Raw genomic sequence first — 20,724 nt, 5'->3', positions numbered from 1 at the left:
GTCTCCCTCTATCACCCAGGCTGTAGCACGGTGGCGCCATCACAGCTCACTGCAGCCTTGACTTACTAGGCTCAAGCAATCCCCCCACCTCGGCTTCCCAAGAACCTGGATTACAGGCATGCATGATGCCTGGCTAATTTTTTCTATTTTTTTGTAGAGACGGGGTCTCCCTATGTTGCCCAGGCTGGTCTCAAACCCCTAGGCTCAAGCAGTCCACCCACCTCAGTTTCCCAAAGTGCTGGGATTACAGGCGTGAGCCACTGCGCCCGGCACTACCATTTTCATTTGGAAAAAAAAAAAATGGTGCATTCTGACCTCATCACTTCCACAGAGACCTTGCAGTCTGCAAGGATGTGTGCTATGCTGATCTCTGAACTGGTTCTCTCCACCACCACATCCCTGAAGAAGAGAATGAAAACCTAAGACTCAGGGACGGGCTGCCAAGAGACTGTCTCAGCAATCAGTGAGTATACAGTGTGAAGGGAAGCAGTGCCTTGAGTGAGCTAGACTACACTGTTAGTAACTGAAAGATGTCCCTTTCCTAATAGCCCACATGTTACAACTCCAAAAGGACAGACTCTAAAACAGCCACCCTACTTACTATTTTCCAGAGTATAAAGCAGAGTAAGGAAGATGTGTAAACTGGTCAGAATAAAGTAGTAACTCAAAATTTTTAATGGGACTATCTATCAAGAAGGGATTACTTGGCGTTTCTGCCTCCGGAAGAGTTCAGTAAGCTCCTGCCAGACCCAGTCCTCCCTCAGATGACAACTATAACTTCTGCACAAAAATATCAAAAAAAGAATTTCCAGAAGGCACTAGAGAGTGAACAAAAGACAACCAATTATGGAGGGGTGCTAAAATTCAGAGGGAGGGAATTACTGACACAGGGAGAATTACTGTTACTTTTACCCTGAGAGTAGGCCAGACTTGGTACCAAGAAAGACAGCTAAACTCTCATACAAAACCCATGGTCTTTCTGGTCTGTAAAGGAAACGTATAAGGTAACCACAGCCCGTAGAAAGAATGGAGGAAATTCCAGACAGGAGAAAGCCAGAGAGAGGGAGCTCCAACTTCTGTGTAGAAACTGCCCTGTCTCTGGCCCACCCCTAAGCCATGCATGCTTGGTGCAGGCTGTAAGCAGAGCAGCTACATATAAAAGAACTCAACATGAGAGTGGCCATTCACGAGACAGGGCTTTCAGTCTGAGTCAATACAGCTAACCACCTACTAAAACAAAAATATCAACACTTTTGAGAATAAAAATCTAAGAAAACCATGCTAAGGCATACCACAGTCAAACTGCTGAAAACCAAATACAAAGAAAAAATTTCAAAAGTAGCCAGAGAAAACCACACCTTACATACAAGGAAACAAAAATTTGAAAACCACTGATATATCCTCAGAAACAACAGAGGCCTAGAAACAGTGGAACATCTTTCAGGTGCCATGAAAGTGGTGGTCCCCAACACAGTGGAGAGTTTTTCAAAAGGCTAGACCTCAAATCCCTTGGCATAATACTACTCTCTAGTTGGCTTTCATCAGATACCTTTGTTGTTATGCTCCAGGAGCTAAGGGACCTGATCCATGTGTTTACAAAATACACAAGAACAAGGGAGAGGGCAGACACCCACCATTGCCCGTTTGGTAGTCCTACCCCATTCAACGGGAGACCCACTTCAACTGGTGGCACTTCTCCCATCTCTCTGCAATTCCTGTCTCCTTGCCCTGCCACCATCCCATTTGTGCTGAAGTTCTCTTTACACAGAGCATTTGAATCAGGAGTGGTCAAGGGTGGTGGCAATAAAGATCACCTTCACTCTAAGCTAGATCTTTTTATGCAAATAATTATTTAGAAGAATGAGGAATTTTAACATATAAGTCCTATGGGGCACCCCTAAGACAGTCCTTCTCCACCTAAAATAGCTGGGGCTCAAAAGACTTCACAGCCCACAAACATCCAGCACTTATGCCTGTTGCTTAGTGGGAACCTAAGCATAAGAGGAGCCCATATTGCCCAGCACTTTCTGAAATGGCACGGAGGTTCCTGGGTAGATTCACTGATGCCTGGGAACAACCTTGGTGCTAAATTTATAAAAATTAAACTTAGCATATTGAATTGGCTATATCTACATCTAGACAGAAAACCCACTCTGAGGTGTATCACAGTAGTGCCATTTTTCTATAGCAGAGAGAGCTACCAGTCTCTTTCTAGCTCTGATAGCTGGGTACATCCAAGATGTCAGCAACTTCAACTGCTGCCCAGAACACCTGCCTCTCCTAGATAGAAAGCACAACCAGAACATTTACAGGATGGAGTGAAATTCTCCATCTGAAGCTACTTCCTCTTTTTTAAAAGGACCAGAAAAAAAACTTGTATTGCTAATATGAGAAAGCTGTTTAGAATGGCCTACCTGTAAAGTTTCTGGCATTTTCCAATTAGGTATTATTGCGATGGGCTGCCCAATAGTCAGGACTACTTATTTCCCACCAGAGTTTTTTAAAAAGGATTCATTCTGGTAAGTTCTCGATGAATTTCAGTCAACTTAACTGGTGTGGCACCAGCTTCTCTACATCCCTATCAATCAAAGAAAACTCAAGAAAAATGGAAAACAATGGCTGCTCTATTATTCTACTATTTGAGGAGCATCTATCTTTCACAGAGCAAATGCTTTCTTAATTTCAATCACATAAAGTTGTAACAGAAAGAAAAAAAGTGAACTTTGAGAAGTCTATTAAAAAAATTCCCTATTTACAAAACTTAATATAGAAAATAAACTAGGATAAAAAGGATTTATAACCCTACAGTCTTTGAATAGCTTCTGATTATAAATTCAATTAAATAAAAAAGATTAGCAGCAGTAAGAAAAAATTTCAAGCAAAGAGGTACTTTGCACAGAAGGAAGTAGGCAGTAACAACTATGACACAAACAGAAATGATGTAGAGAGGATACAAGAAGCCTTTATGAGTGAAATCAGTTAAAGCTGCCCAGAGCATAGGCAAGACAAACATACTGGCTTCCATCTCCTTTAACATTAAGGGGTAAGAAGGACTCAAATAAGTGAGCACCTTTCTAGAATCCTTAGTTGTCTTATCTTGGATTCCTCTTTAATGCTGAGATCAAAAAAGCTAACTATCAAAGATCACAAAATGACTACTTAATCCCAGGTCTGTATCACTCCAAATCTCATACTTATTATACCATGATGCTGCTTAGAAAAATAATTCAAATGAATTGGCTTCCCAGTGAAATACATTTTTTAAAAACCTAGACTTCTAGCAATGTGCAGCCCATCAGACCTTTTGCTACCTTTTGCCGGGAAGTCACTACATATGCAGCAGGTTAAGTAGTTGGCAGTCTGCTTAAGACCTGCTCTAAGGCTGCACATTTAAGAGAGATGGTCACCATCTCTCTTCTGAAGGTGGATAAACTCCTCAGAACTAAAGCCCTGTCCTGCATATTTAGCTATTATTTTTCCTGTAAAATACAGCACCTAACCATGAGATGGAGTAAAGAATGAGAAAGAACCTACAAGACACCCTGGAAGGTTCAATTGGAGTTGGTTCCCCAACTCCAAAATATCAAACCCCAACTCCAGTCTTCCAAAAGACTTCTATGAATACCTGGAAAATGACACAGGCCTTCCTAAACCCTTTGGGAGGTGACTAAAGCTGCCACTTCTGGAATCAGACATACTACAGCTCAGCTTCTCCATTACTCACCATGATCTTGGGCAAATTCATTAACCTAAGCTTCAGCTCCCATATGAATAAGCTGAAGAAACAGTGATAATGATGTCACAAAATGCTTATTATAGTGCCTAGAGGCTAAGTGCTTCCTAAATGGTAGCTTATCATTATCATCATCATCTTGTTATGACATGGAAGAAGTCTATGGGATAACCGACAAGGTTTTGTATATTGAATATACAATCAGTTTCAGTTTTGGGGATCCTCGATTTAGGAAGTGAGTAACAGCAACAGAACTACCAAGGCTTGAAAAGGCAGCAAGCAAACCCTTTGGGAAGAAAGGAATCTATATAGGTTTTTCATGAGTATACATGTATTCTCCTCTGCTAGAAGTTATGATTGCTAAAGTGAAGGAAGTTGGAAAAGGGATTAAGAGTGAAATACTATTTCATGCACCAAAACGAACTATTCGTTTCTCTATTACCATGATGGGGACGCCAATGTCAGGCCACAGAAGGTCCTCTGATGGCAGCTTGGGAGAATTCCACACCACCACGACCTTGTTCAGGTAAGGGAGGCCATTCAGCCTCTCTAAAGAGTTCATAAGCACTTCCTCCCGCTCATAAGTCAACATCACCACCGTGAACTGCTCTCGGGGAACATTGCCTCCAAGCGCTGCCTGAAACTCCTTGCCAGAACCTCCAGCTCCACCACCAATAGGCCGAAAGCCAGTCCCTGAGCCCAAGAATTTGGCCTCTGAGGGCAACACAGGGTCAAAGGGAGTGTGAGGGAAAAGATGGAAAGGCCCTGGAGCACAGTTCCAGCTGCGGTAAAAGTCAGTGACAGTCAGAGTGAAATTGCGGAGGTATCTAGGTGAGGCGTAGGGCGGCTCCGTCTCCACTGGCCCCAGGTCCAGGTCCCCGTTGTCAGCCATGTTGGGGTCGGTTCCAGCCGCCTTGCCTGAACGGTGGGGGATCTCAGCTGCCGCCTCTTCCCGGATGGGAGCGGCTGGGATCTGGATGCGAGTCCTAATCATAGCCAGCACGGTATTAAAAATGCTGTCAGCAGTGGAGAAATAAGTCTCCCAGAGAAAGCGGCCTTGCCGCCTCATAGCCAGGAGGTCACTATCGGAGAGGCTTCTGAGCAGGAAATGAACCTCGGTAACACGAGGCTTGGGCACCACCAGGGCTGCCTCGTTCCACTGCAGCATGTCCTGGTACGGAAGCTGGACCTGCTCCCCCAGCACCACCGGGACGGCACCGACTTCCAGAGCTTCGAAGAGCCGTGTTGCACACCCAGAGGAAATAACCAAGCGAGGGTCCCCGGGGGTAATGATGAGGGCGAAGGTGGACAGCTTCAGCAATTCCAAGCGGTCCTCCCGCTCCCCACACAGCGCCCACTCAGTCGGCAGGCTGAGTTTGGGCTGGTTTTTGCAGGTGAATTCCACCAGGACCTGATCCAGCTTGCTGTCCTGCACCGCCTTCAGGGTGGCAATGATCCGGTCATCGTAGTCGGCGGGAGGGTCGCCCTCCATTTCCTCTTCAAAGGAGCGGGCCTCCTGAAGGCTAGACCTCAGAGACTCAATCTTCTCGCCCTGGAAGGTGAAGAGGTATTTCCGCTTCACCGGCACCTGTGGTGGGATTTCCATGAAGTTGGGCTCAGACATGGCATGGACCAGCGGTGATACGACCAAGTCAAAGCCAGGTCTGTACTGGACAGCATAGAAGGTGGACTGGGCCACCATGGCACGGCCAGTACTGACGTTATATAGGAGGTTCTGTGTATCTGACTTACGTGACAGATTGATGATGACATGGTTGTGTCCATCTGTCCGCCAGTGTGGCAGGGAATACAACTGCTTCTCCAGCTCAGCAGGCCGCAGCACCACCGGCTCCTGCATCTCTCCCACTAGTATCACGTAAAGGCAGGCAATGTCTGCATTTTCTGTAACATAAATGTTAGCTCGTGCTGTCGCCTGAAAAGCCTGCTTGACCAAGGGATCCAGGTAGCTGCCAAAGACAAACTGGTCACTGTCATAGACGTAGACTGGGAAGCCAGAGGTGAGAGGGCAACGAGAATAATCAAAGCAGTTGTGCAGCCGGCAGCCCCGAGTGGCCTTTGGGGGAGGGAGGCCAGCATCGTCCTTCTCTGGGAGCAGTCGGATGGGCAGGGACAGCTTGGGCTGGTTCTGGGCCATGAGCTCCTTGTAGGAATGCTCAGTCTGGCTGATGACATTCTTGAGCTGGAGCAGGTCCTGCTTGGCATTCTCAATGCTCTTCTTACAGGCTTCGATCTTCAGATTCAGCTTGGCGATCTCGCTGTTCAGCTCTTGGCGCTTGGCCTCCAGCTGCAGGAGCTCTTCACTCACCGACTCCCGGATGCGGCACAGATCCAGCACGTGCTTCACCTCGCACAGCTCGTTCCCCACCCGGGGGCCAAAAATCCGCTTGCCTGCCTCATCAGCCTCATCCAGAGTGGTGAGGTAATAGTGGGCGATGAGCGGGAAGAAGACCAGGATGACAAAGAGTGTGAAGCTGAGCCATGTGAGGCGGATGCGGTTGGACCAGCGCAGCATGCAGGTCTGACCTCCATTCCCCGCGCCCCCATTCCGCAGCATGGTATAGCCTGTCATGAGTCCTCTGCAGCCTGCCCCCCAGATCACGTCGGGTCACTCGCCATAACCATGGGTTGCTATTCCACAAAACGATCTCTGTTTCACTGACACGTTTCCGGAAGAGTTAGTGCGCTCCCTGGACAAGGCACCAAATAAAATGAAAATTTCATTTTCCTCAGCTGCAGCTGAAATGGTCTCTGACCCTATTCCAGCAGATTTTAAGTTCTGGCTGTTGACCAAAGAACATGTCCTTAATCTTTATCAAACGGTAAAAGGTGCCACATTCTTGCTGAGATGAAAGGGAGGAGGTACCTGATGATGAAACCCAGGAAAAACACCCTGGAATCAGACAGACTTTTTCAACTGCCATAGCTCTTGTTTCTTGGTTTTGCTGACCAACAAATATGCATAGTGTCTATTCACAGTTATACAGTAATGGGTTATAACAGAAATAAATGCCAGCTTCTTACGATGCCTTTGCCAACAATCAGGCCTGCAAAAGAAAGAGAACCATGTTAGTCTTGAAGAAGTTTACGTTCAACACCCCTGCCACCATACATTTCTAGAAAATGCTGAAATCTCAGATGGAACAATGGCTAGAACGCTGGTTGTGTCTCAAAGAACATTATAATGACAATGCAGAGATGCTGTTTGCTGTTTGGTATGGGTATTTTACTTGGGGTAATAAATGGATAAGTGCCCCAAAAAGCTGCAGTTTACAACCCCTCCCCACTTCTTATTTAACTGGATCTAGAGCAGCATTACAGCCCTATAACACGACGACCAACTAAATTCATGGGACAAAGATGTCCACAGTCTTTTCTTATCCTGTTCTACACCTGGGCATCATCTTTAGATGAAGAGAAATACCTTCCTAGCCAACCTGGGTAGTTTATGTTTACTCCTAACCTGTAAGTCTTCTTTGGAAATACTTTACAAAAAAAGACTCTGAAAAGCTCAATTTGTTCCATGTAGAGTTGAAAGGGTTGAAGAGAACTCTTTTGATCTTTATCCAGTAGTAGATGCAGTAATCCTGAGACAGAATGTATTTCCCAGTTTGCTTCTCATTTATCTTCCATTAGCAGACATCATGTGCTCTTTCTTAAAATATAAATAGTAACTTGCTCTTTTAGAAAGAACACTATACTTAGAAATGAGAGGCATTCTTTCTCCTTCTTTGCTGACAGATTTGCTATCAGACCTCGGTTTCCTAACCTTCTAAAACGGAGATAGGTGCACGGAGACAGCAATGCACCACGTTGCTGTGATACAAAGTGCAGTGGATGGGAGGACGCTTGTAGCGACTCAGTCCCTCAGCAACACTCCCAGCCCTGCTCTCTCACCAGGCTTCACTGCCACTGGCTACAGAGGCTTGCCACTTGCTTTCCCTCAAACTCAACACAGCTAGAAGCAAATCACAATATTCTCAGCTAGAAGCAAATCACAATATTCTATGCCAGGGAATATTCCCCGTTTCTTTTTTTAATTCTTCCAAAAAATATTCACTATACTCTTAACAGGGCTAAGACATGCTAAGTACAACTGTGGGAGAGTCTAGGATGTATAATCCTTGACCTCATGGAACTTCCCTTACCCTAAGAGATAAGATATCAACACACACAGGTACACGTAGCATAAAATGAGTAGGACTTCACAGAGGCACAACCACTTTCTCTAGCTTCTACCTCTGTCAAAGATGTTTAACTATTAAAGGTGTAATAGTCTTCTCTCCTTTTTACCATTTTTATAAACATAATTTTAATTATTTTTCAGAATAAAGATTTCTTTAAACATTCTAACATTTTTTCAAGTAACATTTGATTTCATCGTAACATTTGATATTAAATTTTAATCTGTCAATAAATTATAATAACAATTTCTAAAGACAAGGGGATATTAGGCCAGGCATGGTGGCTCACGCCTGTAATCCCAGCACTTTGAGAGGCCAAGGCGAGTGGATCACCTGAGGTCAGGAGTTTGAGACCAGCCTGGCCAACGTGGCAAAACCCCATCTCTACTAAAAATACAAAATTAGCTGCGTGTGGTGGCACGCAGCTGTAATCCCAGCTACTCAGGAGGCTGAGGGAGGAGAATCGCCTGAAGCCGGGAGGCGGAGGTTGCAGTGAGCCAAGATCGCATCATTGCACTCCAGCCCAGGCAACAAGAGTGAAACACCATCTCAAAAAAAAAAAAAAAAGAAAGAAAAGAGGATATTAGAATCGGCTAACAGCAAAGAATGAGAGGAGGGAAATGATGGTCTGAGTCACTTTGTCCATTAGAAAGAACACCTGACAAGACATCAGACCTAAAGTTGATGATAATATTACTAAAAGGTTTAAGTATTTGGATAATCTAAACTTAGATAATTAGCAGCTGATCAAATGCTCAAATTTACATTATCCTTGTGATTCATATGTTTAAATCTCTTGCTTTCAAAAGAATCTTCTTTGCACTTATGACCAAATTGTAACAAAGAAACAATAGAATGGAAGAAAAAGAAAAGAAGGCGTAATCACAGCAATCCAGCTGACTCATTCCTTCCTCACCATGTGTTTCAGGACCCTTCCTTCCTCTGACTTGTGTAGCATTACACCTCAGCACACGACTTCTTGAAAGAGTGAACCTCCAGGGCTTGCTCTCCTGATTAAAAAAAAACAAACAACAAAAATAGAACAGTGACATACTATTAGAAAAATACTCAATACTGAAAGTGCTATTAAAGAATCTATTTACTGTCCCCTATGAAAAGATTTCTCTTATGCATATGAGGTCACCAAATAATTTACTGTCCAACAGAGACTCTTTGAAGTGGAAAGGGAGACTATTAATAAATACACTGGGACAAGAGGTGTATACACGGGGACTCTCGCAGGCAAACCGTCCAGACAGACGTTACCTATTTAAGGGGGAATAAAACCAAACACTAAAATATGGAAAAGTCCTTACTTGTTGAAAGTATATACTGAGATATTTACAGATGAAATGATATACCTGGAATTTGCTTCAAAATAAACAGGATGAGGGTGGCGGGGAATGTTTGCAGGTAGAAACGAACCCAAGATCGGCCGTGAGCTGACTGCTGTTGACACTGAATGATGGGTATCCATGGGGGCTTATTATATCAGGCTCTCTGCTTTTGTCTAGGTTTGAAATTTTTCATACCAAAAATTCAAAAAGATACTACATACAGAGTCTAAACAGAGGTTATTAGAAAGTCATTTGGAGACTGACTACACTTAGTCTAATATTTCTAGTGCTACCAACTTACATATAAGCAGAGCTGAGAGTAGAAACAAATGTTCTCACAGAAACCAGTAATTCAACAATGATTCAAAAGAATGCATCCCCACTAAATTCCCATCTCTTTTACTGGAGCCAGGCAAAAGCATCATCCATGTCCAATAGCATGAGCATTCCTTCCTAAACAGCTAATTAAATTATTTCAAGCACAAAAGAAAAAGGATACCCTCAGAATCTCTTCTGTCATTCTCTGGAAAATGACAATAAACATATCAGCCTCTAGAAATAAATGTCACTGAAACAATGATAAGGAGCAACCTTCAGATTTTTTTTATTCTATATACAATGTACATGTCTAATTCATTCTCAGTCACCTACCACAGCATTTCATGCTTAACTTGCCAGCTGGCCTCCATTCCTGCCCCTACAATGCACTCCATACACAGCAACCAGGACCATCTTGAAACGTGAGTCAGACCACGCCTCCCCTCTCAATATTTTCAAGGCTGCCCACTGTACTGCCGGGCCCCCCAGACCCATCTCAGTTACCATCGCTCTTCCCCTTGCCCTCTCAGCTTCAGCCACACTGGCCTCCACTTACCTCCTCGACTGTGCCAAGCTTCGCGCTCTCAAAACTTTATGCCTGTTTTGTCTGAAATGTTCTTCCCCAGGCTTCTGCCTGGCAGACTCTTTCTCATCCTTCAGGCCTCAACTTTCCTGGCATTTCCATTTAAAGTTGCCTTTCTTACCCCCTGATGCTCTCTGGCACCGACCCACTGATTTACTTCCTAGTATCTTTTAATTTAATTCCCTCCCTTCCCCACCAAAGCCTAATCCTCAAGGGAAGGAACACTTTGTGCTTGGATCACTGCTGTGTGGCCAGCACCCAGCCCAGTGTCCAGCACACTGTAAACACCCTATAAATAATTGTTAAATAAATGAATCGTATCACTGATCACTTCCTCATCCTACAAACTCTCAATTCTCCCCTGGACTTCCATGAAGCTGTGCTTTTTTAGTGTTCCATCTACTTCCCTGACTCATCCTCCCTTTCTGCTTTGCTGGGACCTAGGCCTCCTACCTCATACTGAAAGTGTTCCCCATGGCTCTCGACATAATGTTAATGAATCCATTAACAAATAATATATCGTATTCAATACATTATAAACTAGAGAGAGAGAACTTCAGAGCCAGGAGGCAGCTGGATAGCCATATGGACCTGCAGCTAGACTACCTGGCTCAGGATGCAGCTCAGCCTTGAGAATTTGGGAATGTTATATAATCTCCCTGAGCTCATTTCCTCCTTTGTAAAGTGAGGCTGAAAATCTCTACCTACCGCCAGGGTTATTGCACAAATTAAGTAAGATATTATAGATGGAAGAAAAAAAAAAACGGGAACATGGCTAAAACAGTGCTAAGAGGAAAATTTATGCATAAATTCTTGCATTGAAGAAAAGTCTCGAATCAATAACCTATGCTCTCCTCCTTCAAGAACCCAGAAAAAAACAAAACAAACCTAAAGAGCAGAAATCAACGAAATCGAAAACAGAAAAGCAGAAGAGAAAAAGCAAGAAAACAGAGAGGTTTGTCACTGATTTGAAAAACCTACAAGAATGACAAAGAAAAAAGGGAAAAGACACAAATGTCCAAAAGCAGGAATGAAACAGGGGCTATCACCACAGTCCCTGCAGGCTACAAGCAACTCTACACACTTCAGTGAAACAGACCAACTCCTTGGAAAACACAAAGTACCACAACTCATCCAATAGGGAATAATCTGAATTAGTTTTATAACTATTAAGTAAACTGACTTCATACTTTTGAAAATCCCAGAAAAGAAATCTCCAGTCCCAGATGGTTTCACTGAAGAATTCTACTGAACATTAAAAAAAAAAAAAAAAAAAAACACCTATTCTACACTGTCTCTTCCAGAGGAAGGAACACTTCCCAGTTCATTTTATAAACCTAGCACTGCCCTGACTAAAGCCAGACAAAGACAGTACCAAAATAAAGAACACCACAAGCCAGGCGCTGCAGCTCATGCCTGTAATCCCAGCACTCTGGAAGGCTGAGGGGAGAAGATGACTTGAGACCAGCCCTGGCAACACAGTGAGACCCCCATCTCTACCAAAAAAAAAAAAAAAATTTAAATTAGCCAGGCACGGTCCCAGGTACTAGAGGCTGAGGTGGGAGGTGAGATCACACCTGGGTGACAGAGCAAGACCTTGCCTCAAAAACAAAAAAAACAAAAAAAAAAAAAGAAAACTACAAAAAAAACTCTCATGAATATAGGCACAAAAATACTTAACACAATATTAAGGATAAAATTCAGCGATATATAAAAAGAATCCCATTATATTGCATTTAAGTAGGGAAGTCTTAAGTATTTTAATATAGTTAATCCTATCCAGAAGCATAAAAATTCTCCCACTTACACCTTCATTTCTCCTATCAAAGTGTCTTGCATTCTCACCCATGCTGTGCACCTCATATTAAGTCGGTCTGCATTTTACACTTCCTGCCCATGTCCTCTCCTAGTTCTCTTTCTCTGACCCCTTTTCACCGCTCCCCAAATGTAGCTGTTCCTGCAGGCTTGTCCTCAACCTCTTCTCTGTCTTCACCTCCCAGAGCTTACCAATAAGCTTCGGTTAGCCCCCTGATTGGCTGACTCTCAAATTTACTTTTCCCATCTTCACCTCCCTCCTGATATCCTTTTTCCAGTGGTCAGCAACACAGACATCTACACCTCAAAGGTCCAATGGCAGCAAGCAGCACATCTTCTATGACTAGAACAGGATCATGACAGTGTCTTCTCCCAGGGGAAAAAAATTTAAAATAGTTGTATACAGAGATTTATCATTCAGATTGTGGCCAGCATTCTACCTTTTACTCTTTTCCCTAATCAGACATTTTTGCTGACAAATGCAAAGTAGAAGTCTCCATCTGCTAGCTACTCACTGGAGGGCTGAACCAAGCTGTAGTCCTGGAAAGCTGTAATGTAATGACTCCATTCGAGAGTCTGAGAGGTGGGCTGAGAAGAGCTCAGAGTTCCAATCCAGAACTGTGCATGTGCTGGTGTTCCCCTTCACCTTCTCGCCCCTCCACCTCCACGTACCAGGGCCCTCCTTCTCTCACATCCCTTATCACAACAGCAAACTGTGATTATCTGCAGGAACATTACTCACGGCCTTGCTTTCAGGAGTTTGTTGATATAACAACCATCCTACGGACTCGACTTTTCTCCTTGAAAAACTAAAACACTGATATTGAAACTTCCCATCGCGGATCTGGGATATGTCTCTACTTAGGTCTTCTTCTGCATCTTTTAATAAAACTGTATAATTTTTTTATACGCAGAAAATTATCAGACTACAATGCAGCTCCAAAAGAAAAAAAGTTAAAACTACACTAAAACACTTACCCGGAGAGACAGGAGGGACAGGAGGCGCGACGGGGAAGAAGGGAGTCGCTGCTCCATCTGGCTATTATGCCTTCCACGTGGAAGTATGGAGAGAGAACAGAGCGAGAAACAGAGACGCTAGACGCTTTCCAGATGTTCCCAATGAAACCTTCAACGGCCTCTAATACCTTCAATAATTATGATAATAGCTAACAGGTATTGAATGCTTGCTGTATGCCAGGTTAAACCTATTATCACATATTCCTCAACGCACTCACTTAATCCTCACAGCAATCCCGTGAAGTTCCTGTTCCGTACACAAGGAAACCAAAGCACAGAGGCTAATGAGCCATGGGTCACCCATGTTACATGGTAAAACTTGAATTCGAACCAAAGCAAGCTGACTGTAAGGCTCATACCTTCAATGCCTTAATTATGTTACACTGTCTATATTAATTCAAGGAACAGTGCCAGCAGGCACACACACATGCCTATCATGTGTATCATTTTTACATTCTCCATATCACTGCTACTCCGCTGTAACCATGAATAATAATTACAATTGACACACATAATATTCCTCTAAAACCCAAAGCCAACACTATATTCAAAGTATTTACCTGCTAAAGAGAATAGCAGACTCAGAACAAAATATGTTTGCCAGTGTGCCTATGGCCCACCTGTATATCTGTGCTTGTAGTACTATTTTCTCTTTTTCATTTAGGTCAAAATGGGCCCACAACCGGCAGAACTCCATGACAACCCAGATGCGGGTTCTACAGAGCTGTCTGCACGCTGCTGCCATTGCTGCCATCACCAGGAGCCCTTCCAATTAGGTAAAGGGAGTTCTCCACAGGAAACCATTTCAGTGAGGTCGCTGAAAGCAGTATTTCAGAGGATTGCTTTGTTTTTAAGTACTAACAACCCAAAAAAACATCATTTCCTGATTTCCTAACTACAGGCATGACAAACAGCCTGTCAAGGCAAGACAGTACCTAGTTCGTGAAGTCAGGAAGTATGTTAATAAGCACTAAAACACATTTCCCAACGCTATCACTGATTTGTGTTCTGTTTAAAAAAAAAAAAAAGGCACTTCCTAGGGAAGCTAATTGTAGATAAAGAGTAAGCTGTAAGAACTACATGTAGACACTTCCCAAGTTACAGGAGACCAAGGCCCTATGTTTTTCACAATCCAACGACCACAGTGGTTTCTTACTGTATAACTTAGCCTGGATGAAAAAAGGGAAACAGAACATCCTCAGCAATTAAAAAGCAAAATGAAGTGTGAAAAACTGGTTGTGCCTTGGCCTACTGACTGGAGAGTGAAGATTATGATGCAACCAGAGAACCAGAGTTTGAGCCACCCTTATTACAGGGCTGTTTGAAAGGGAAAACAATTTATTCTTTGGGCTTAAGAGCAGATTTCTAAATCCCGAGGTGTTCCACAAATGCCACTAGCAGACAAATCACAAAATACAAAAGGAACTCATCAATAAGTGGTGAGCATTCCTTCCGCTGCTGAATATATAGATATTAACAAGGAAAATGAGGCCGTTGATTACCCCAAGTCATCTGTTTACTTGGCAACAAACCTGAGCCCAGAAGTCTCAACTCCCAGGATAAGTCCTCAATTTGAAAATTATGCCATTGCCTTATCTGCTTCCCTTCCCACCAGTTTGCTAATGTCCCACTAATCCAAATCGTATTGTCTTACCAGTCAGTTTAATTATGTGTAAAAATCAGATTCACCACTTAAGAATTTTTTCAAATAACAAACCGGGGCCGCGCTACATTAACTAAATCAGAATTCCTAGGTGTGGGGGCCAAACTCCTGCAGTTTGACAAAGTTCCCAGGTGATTTTAATGCAGAGCACATGACCCTAACTCCAAAACTACTGGTCTAATGAAGAATTGATAGTAATGGAGATTCAGATTGATGGCAGCTGAATCAATGTAGACAGCTAAGGAAGACAAACAGCACTGTCCCTTAGCTAATGCAGAAAGTCCACACTACAATGCATTACACACCCTTGGAAGATGGGGAGGAGAAGGCTTTTTCATAATTGCTACTGATTTACATTTACAGTGTGCCAGGCACAGTACTCTAGATAACACACTTCACACATATTATCTCATTTCATCAGCCACATGGGAGTACTGTCATTTCCACTTCACTGATGAAGCAGTGGTGTATAATTGAGGATAGGAAACTTCTTCAAGGCAATACAGCAACCAAGTTACAAATCCAGGTCCGTATGACCTACAGCCCTGTATACTGCTTCTTGCTTATCTACCATTTGTTTACTTAGAGGATTCATTTTGTCTTAATTCACTTTACAATCATTACATATTACTTTTGTAATTAAAAATATTACCTTGTTGCAATCTTTTTAAAGAACACCTCATTACATTTCTCAATAAATAATGTGACACATCTATTTGGAAAAAAAAATAAAGTCAGATTACTGCATGACAAACCAAATCCAAAAATAAGTTCCAGATGGATTCAAGAGTTAATTATAATAAATGAACCATAACAAGAAAAGGAAAACATACATGTAATTTCATCTCAAGTACAGCCACTTTTCCAGGAATCCAAGCAAAAGTAAAATCCAGAAATGTTCAACAGGTTCAACTATATAAGAATCAAAGGATTCTATGTATTCAGAAGGAAAAAAAAAAGCTTAAATTTGATTAAAAACGGGGAAGCCTGCGCAATATGACAGAATTAAAAGAAGGCAATCAACAGTGGTCAACGGATATAAACAAAAAGTTACACAAAAAAGGGTTCAAGCGATAAACATGTTTATATGTTTAACCTTCCTAGCAATCAAAGAAATACATATTTCAAACAAGATACTGTGATATTTTCCACTAATAAATCAAAGAATTGTAAAATTATAATATCTGGTGCTAAGCAGGATCCAGGGTAAACATTCTCACACTTGGCTGCTGGGATTGCAAACTGGCACACCTTTCTGGAGCACAATTTGGCAGTAATAAAAACACTGAAACTGTGTCTATATTCTTTCCCTATAATTCTATCCCAGAAATTATTCTTAAAGAATCATGAGTGAGAAAAAAGATTTAACTTCCAAAATGTTCATACTAAAACATTAAAATAAAGTGATTAAAGTACAGTACAACTCTGAACTATGCTGCCTGCTACAATGTGGCAGGTACTCTTGTGTTAGTAGAAAGGTAAACTAAAAAGTAATCTGCCATTTGTAAGAAAAAAACCTTCAAAATTTTCTTATCTCTAATTCAGCAATTTCACTTTCTAGGAATATATTTTAGGTGAGCAAGATATGTATATAAAGATGCAATCACCTCATTATTCTTTATCATGTATATAAAATATATAAATGTCCAAGACTAGGAGCAAGGTTAAACAAAGTGTGACTGTCACTGATATGACTATGATACCATTAGGAAGGTTTTCAATGGTTTTAAATAAAATGAAAACATGTTCACAATATAATGTTAACCAGAAAAATACAGATTCAAAGCCATATATGCAGTATAACATGTTTAAAATGCATATTTGTATATTTCTGAATAGAAAAACAAACAGAAGCAAAAACACCAACAGAGGCACTTCTAGATTGTGAAATTATAGGTGATTTCTGCATTCTTCCTATCTTTCTCACTCTCCCTCCTAAAATGAGAGGCATCATTTTCATAAGGGCTGGGTAGAGATGTAGAAACAAGGTTTTTAAATAAGGTCTTCAGATGGATTTTGTTAACTTACTCTCAGAACAGTCAACTTAGTATGCAAGTGCCTAGAGTATAAACTAATCTCTCTAACGGTTTCCGCTTCTCAAACACACATGATTTTTATTTTATGCTGTGGAGGCATACAATTGATATCGTTAGTGCCCTGGGCCTCCCTGAATGAGATAAAGAAAGTGAAGCAAGTTTGCTAAGCCATACATAAATCAGGGTTTTTTCTTTTTTTAAGAGACAGGGTCTTACTATAATGTTGCTCAAGCTGGTCTTGAACTCCTGGACTCAAGGTGATCCTCTCACCTCCGCCTCCCAAAGTGCTGGGATTACAGGTGTGAGCCACCATGCCCAGCCTTAAATCAGCTTATGACTCGGGCATCCTCCTTCACCCTTTGTGGGTGAATTCAGCTTGAGATGCTTTACCATCCCATCATCATTACCATCTTTCTGATTCATCAGGTCCCCTAACTTCCCAATTCCTCGTTCTTGACTCATAAGCTCCTTGTCCTTTGTTAACTCATAAATTAAGGGGTTAGACCAGATGACCTCAAAGATCCTTTTAGACTCTAGGCCCTCACTGACAATTGCCTTGCTCCCAGGAAGCACAAAAACATGTTTTACTGCGGGGAAAATTTCACCACACTATCTACTCAAGGCAGCAAGGCCATTCCCAAGACCTCCTTCTCATTTCACCTCCAAGATTTCAAGCACAAGACTTTCCTTTAAAGACCCCCTTAATTTTCCACAGACTCCATTAATAATTTGGGGTCCCATCAACTATTTTCTCCATTCGAAGCCACTGTGCTTTTATATTTTACAGCTCTATTTCAGAAACAAAGGAAGCTGGATGCGGCGGCTCACGCCTATATCCCAGCACTTTGTGAGGCCAAGGTGGGTGGAAGTTCAAGACCAGCCTGGCCAAGTTGGTGAAACCCCATCTCTACTGAAAATACAAAATTAGCCGGGTGTGGTGGCACACACTTGTAATGCCAGCTAATTGGGAGGTTGAGGCAGGAGAATTACTTGAACCTGGGAGGCAGAAGTTTGCAGTCACCTGAGATCATGCCATTGCACTCTAGCCTGGGCGAAAAGAGCAAGACGCCATCTCAAAACAAAACAAACAAAAAAAAAACAAACAAAAAAAGAAAAAAGAAAAAGAAAAGAAGCCATGCTGGAAAGAGTAGGTCAAAATTGCTGAAAAAACATTTAAAAGCAAGTTGGAAAAGAGGCTTGAAAGGGAAAATGGTCAAAAAAGCAAACATCCAGGACGTTAACCATTAATATTATTGACCAGTCTAAAAGGTATTGGACACAGCCAAATGAAGGAATATACCGAAGGAAAGGCATTTGTGAGGGGGGTGGCACTCTAAGTCAGGCACCCGCAAGCGGCAGCTGCCTGCTTTTGTAGATGAAGTTTCACTGGAATACAGCTTTGCTCATTCGGTTATGGATTCCGTTTGTATGGCTGCATATAGTAGGCATTCTTATATATTATGTATATGATGCTTTCACTCTCCCAACAGATTCTACAGTTCATCTTCCTATGGCTCCACTTCTAGACTTTTAATGGGTCATTTGGGTGCATGTGAGTAGTATCCTACACTGCACTTTATGGCCTAAGTGTGGGAGAGGGAAGTATGTTAGTAATGAGTCTCCACATTCCTCTTCTATTTTCAAGATCACAGGTTTTTTAAATCCTGCTTCTCTTCTCCCTAGTGACATCACCCAAGAGGTCTGAATGATTGAAAATTTTAACAGGACTGTGCAACTGGTTCAGGCAAGAAAAGAAAAGATGGAGCTTACAGGCGAGCCCACCTCTCTGTCCCTCTTGAGCTCACAAACTCTCTCTGCCTGGGCTATGCTATTTCCATGAAACCTCCAAACGTGAAAAATCCTTTCTTCCCTCTTGGTCAGCTGCCCTATCACTGAAAGTCTTCGAAATGACAGTTGCCAAAATGAAGAGGTAACAAAAATAAAATAGAAATATGTTAATAGAAGTTTTCTGAGCTAAACTTAATAACCAGCGAATGGAGTAGGCAGTTTTAGGACGTTATGAAAGGTCCTGGTTTCATATTCCTTGCCTCACTCCAGAGTAACATACAAAGGCGCTCGAACCTTTACCAAGAGTAGGTCTGATGGGACCTTCATTTTTCTCCTAACACCTAAGTCTACATGAGGGAATCCCTCCCACCCTCCTCCAGAAGACCACCAGTCTCAACTGAGACAGGGACCCCGCATCATTCCTGCAGCCCCTCATCCCCCATAACCCTCCAATCCACAGCTGGCCTAGGGCCCTGCAGAAAAGAATCGGTCTCTCTCTAGTCTAAGACATTCTTCTGCTGGCTTCAAACCACCCTCTGGACTTGCCCTTTCTCCTAGAAATACATTTCCCATGCTCAGCCTGGCCCCTGACTTACTTCTCTCCAAACTGTTCACTTAAAATCTTTTTACTCCGAGGTCAGAACTCTGAGGCCTAATCACTGAAAGATCCCAACTACACACCAAGTATTAACAGGGTTTTCCCCCACTAGAAAAGCGAGAAGTGGAGGGATACAGACGTACGCCTGTCAATCATTTTTTAGGTAGGTATGGCCCCTCACATCTCTGGATATTAAGCACGTTTCCTGAAGTCTGAAGAGCCACAATTCTGACTCTTCCAGAAAGCACTTAGGCTAGATTCTCTCATGCCCGTGAGTTCTTATGATTCCTCCGGCTCCCCACAGGCAAACGAATGGGAAATTCCCACAGGATAAGGTATTTTTAACACATCAAATAACAGTTTAAGAAAACGGTTTTTCTTTCATCACAAAATATTTCAAAGTCCCTCTGCTAAACAGCAAGTAGCTGAGAAGGCTTCGCTTCGCTCCAGACTCTGTGCCCCGCGGTTACTATCCCAGCACACAGGTCACAGCGATAGTCACTGTATCAGAATGCAGGACTCACTGCCGAACAAAATACAGAAAACTGCAGAGTCTGCATGGCTGCAACACACAAAGCCTTTAAAAACAAAAGAAAGCACGGGGAGCTCGGCCAGTAAAAATGAAGCTACCTAAATCGGTCAAAGAATAGGACAAAGTGACAAGAAATGCTAAAGACGACTCTTAAGTAAATCACATATGGGGGAAAAAATGGACATGTGGTGTTCTGCGCTTCCTCCTCCACCAAAGGAGTCGAACCAAGAGGACTTGATCAAGCTTTTAGAGTTTTTAAAAAGGGAAGAAAAACAATCCAGGTTGCGGGGAAGGGCGGGGGTGGGGTGATGCGGGTGGCGGGGGAGGGGCAAAATCCACAAAATTTAAGTCTTCTGAGAGCCATACAGATTTTATTAATAAAAGGAGCCGAAGCTCTTGCTCAATGTGGGGAAGAGAAAGCAGCACCCATTAGCAGCCGGGCAGCCCTGGCTCGCCTCCGAGGGGCTCGGAATAGGTGCTGTCCCCGTCGCTGGGCTCGGAGCTCCGCCGCGCACACACGCTCCGCGCAGCCCAGTCCGGTCCAGCCCGTGCAGCGCGAGGCCGGCTCTAGGGGAGCTGGGCCTGGGAGCCAGGGTCCTGCAGCACCTGGACCCTCGGACAGGAAGCGGCTCCTCTGACTGTGGCTCCTGAAAGGAGGCGAGCCCGGCAAAAAGAGCCAGCGGGGAGGGCAGCAGGCGACTGCGTGTAGAAGCGGGGGGCAGATGTGGGAAGGTGTGCACGGGAAGGGGTGGGGGTAATCCGGAGCTGCGCCTCTGCCGACAGAAGATGCTCCGAGCCAGCAGCAGGAGAAACGCCGCGGGCCACAGAGGGTGGACGGCTTCAGGGAGCAGGGGAAACTCAACAGCTGCAGCCGAGCGTCCAAAAAAAGGTGGAGGCGGGTCCCGAGCAGCCCAAACTGGGGCGAGAGAGGGCGTGTGGGGGCGGGGAGGGGGTGCCCTAACCCAGGGACCCGTTAGCCCTCCCCGCTGCCGGCCGAGGGCTTGGCGGCCTCTCCCCGGGCCCCTGAGCCACCGGGCAGGCCTACTCCGCTCGGAGGCTGCACGCCTCCCGCCGCCGGGCAGCAGCCTCCCCAGGGCACGGC

The 20,724-nt window shown here is 43.5% G+C and overlaps 1 protein-coding gene across 4 annotated transcripts in view; it reads right to left on the bottom strand.

Annotated features, from left to right (window-relative positions):
* The window catches only part of EXTL3 (exostosin like glycosyltransferase 3), a 134,242-nt gene that overhangs the window by 31,053 nt on the left and 82,465 nt on the right, over positions 1 to 20,724 (bottom strand). For 3 of the 4 annotated variants that reach the window (XR_004031313.1, XR_004031312.1, XM_030817034.1), the window contains exons 2-3: positions 8,852 to 8,945; positions 4,176 to 6,798 (exon numbers count right to left, since the gene is read on the bottom strand). Coding sequence is in view for 1 of the 4 variants with exons in the window: in XM_030817034.1 (XP_030672894.1) it covers positions 4,176 to 6,323 (2,148 nt within the window). In the remaining 3 variants the exon portion in view is untranslated. The remainder of the gene's footprint in view (positions 1 to 4,175; positions 6,799 to 8,851; positions 8,946 to 20,724) is intronic. The other variant, XR_004031314.1, reaches the window with a different exon arrangement.

The sequence above is a fragment of the Nomascus leucogenys genome, chromosome 8 (assembly GCF_006542625.1).
Source record: "Nomascus leucogenys isolate Asia chromosome 8, Asia_NLE_v1, whole genome shotgun sequence".
In the NCBI taxonomy this organism is placed as follows: domain Eukaryota; kingdom Metazoa; phylum Chordata; class Mammalia; order Primates; family Hylobatidae; genus Nomascus; species Nomascus leucogenys.
This window is presented reverse-complemented; position numbering and strand designations above follow the sequence as displayed.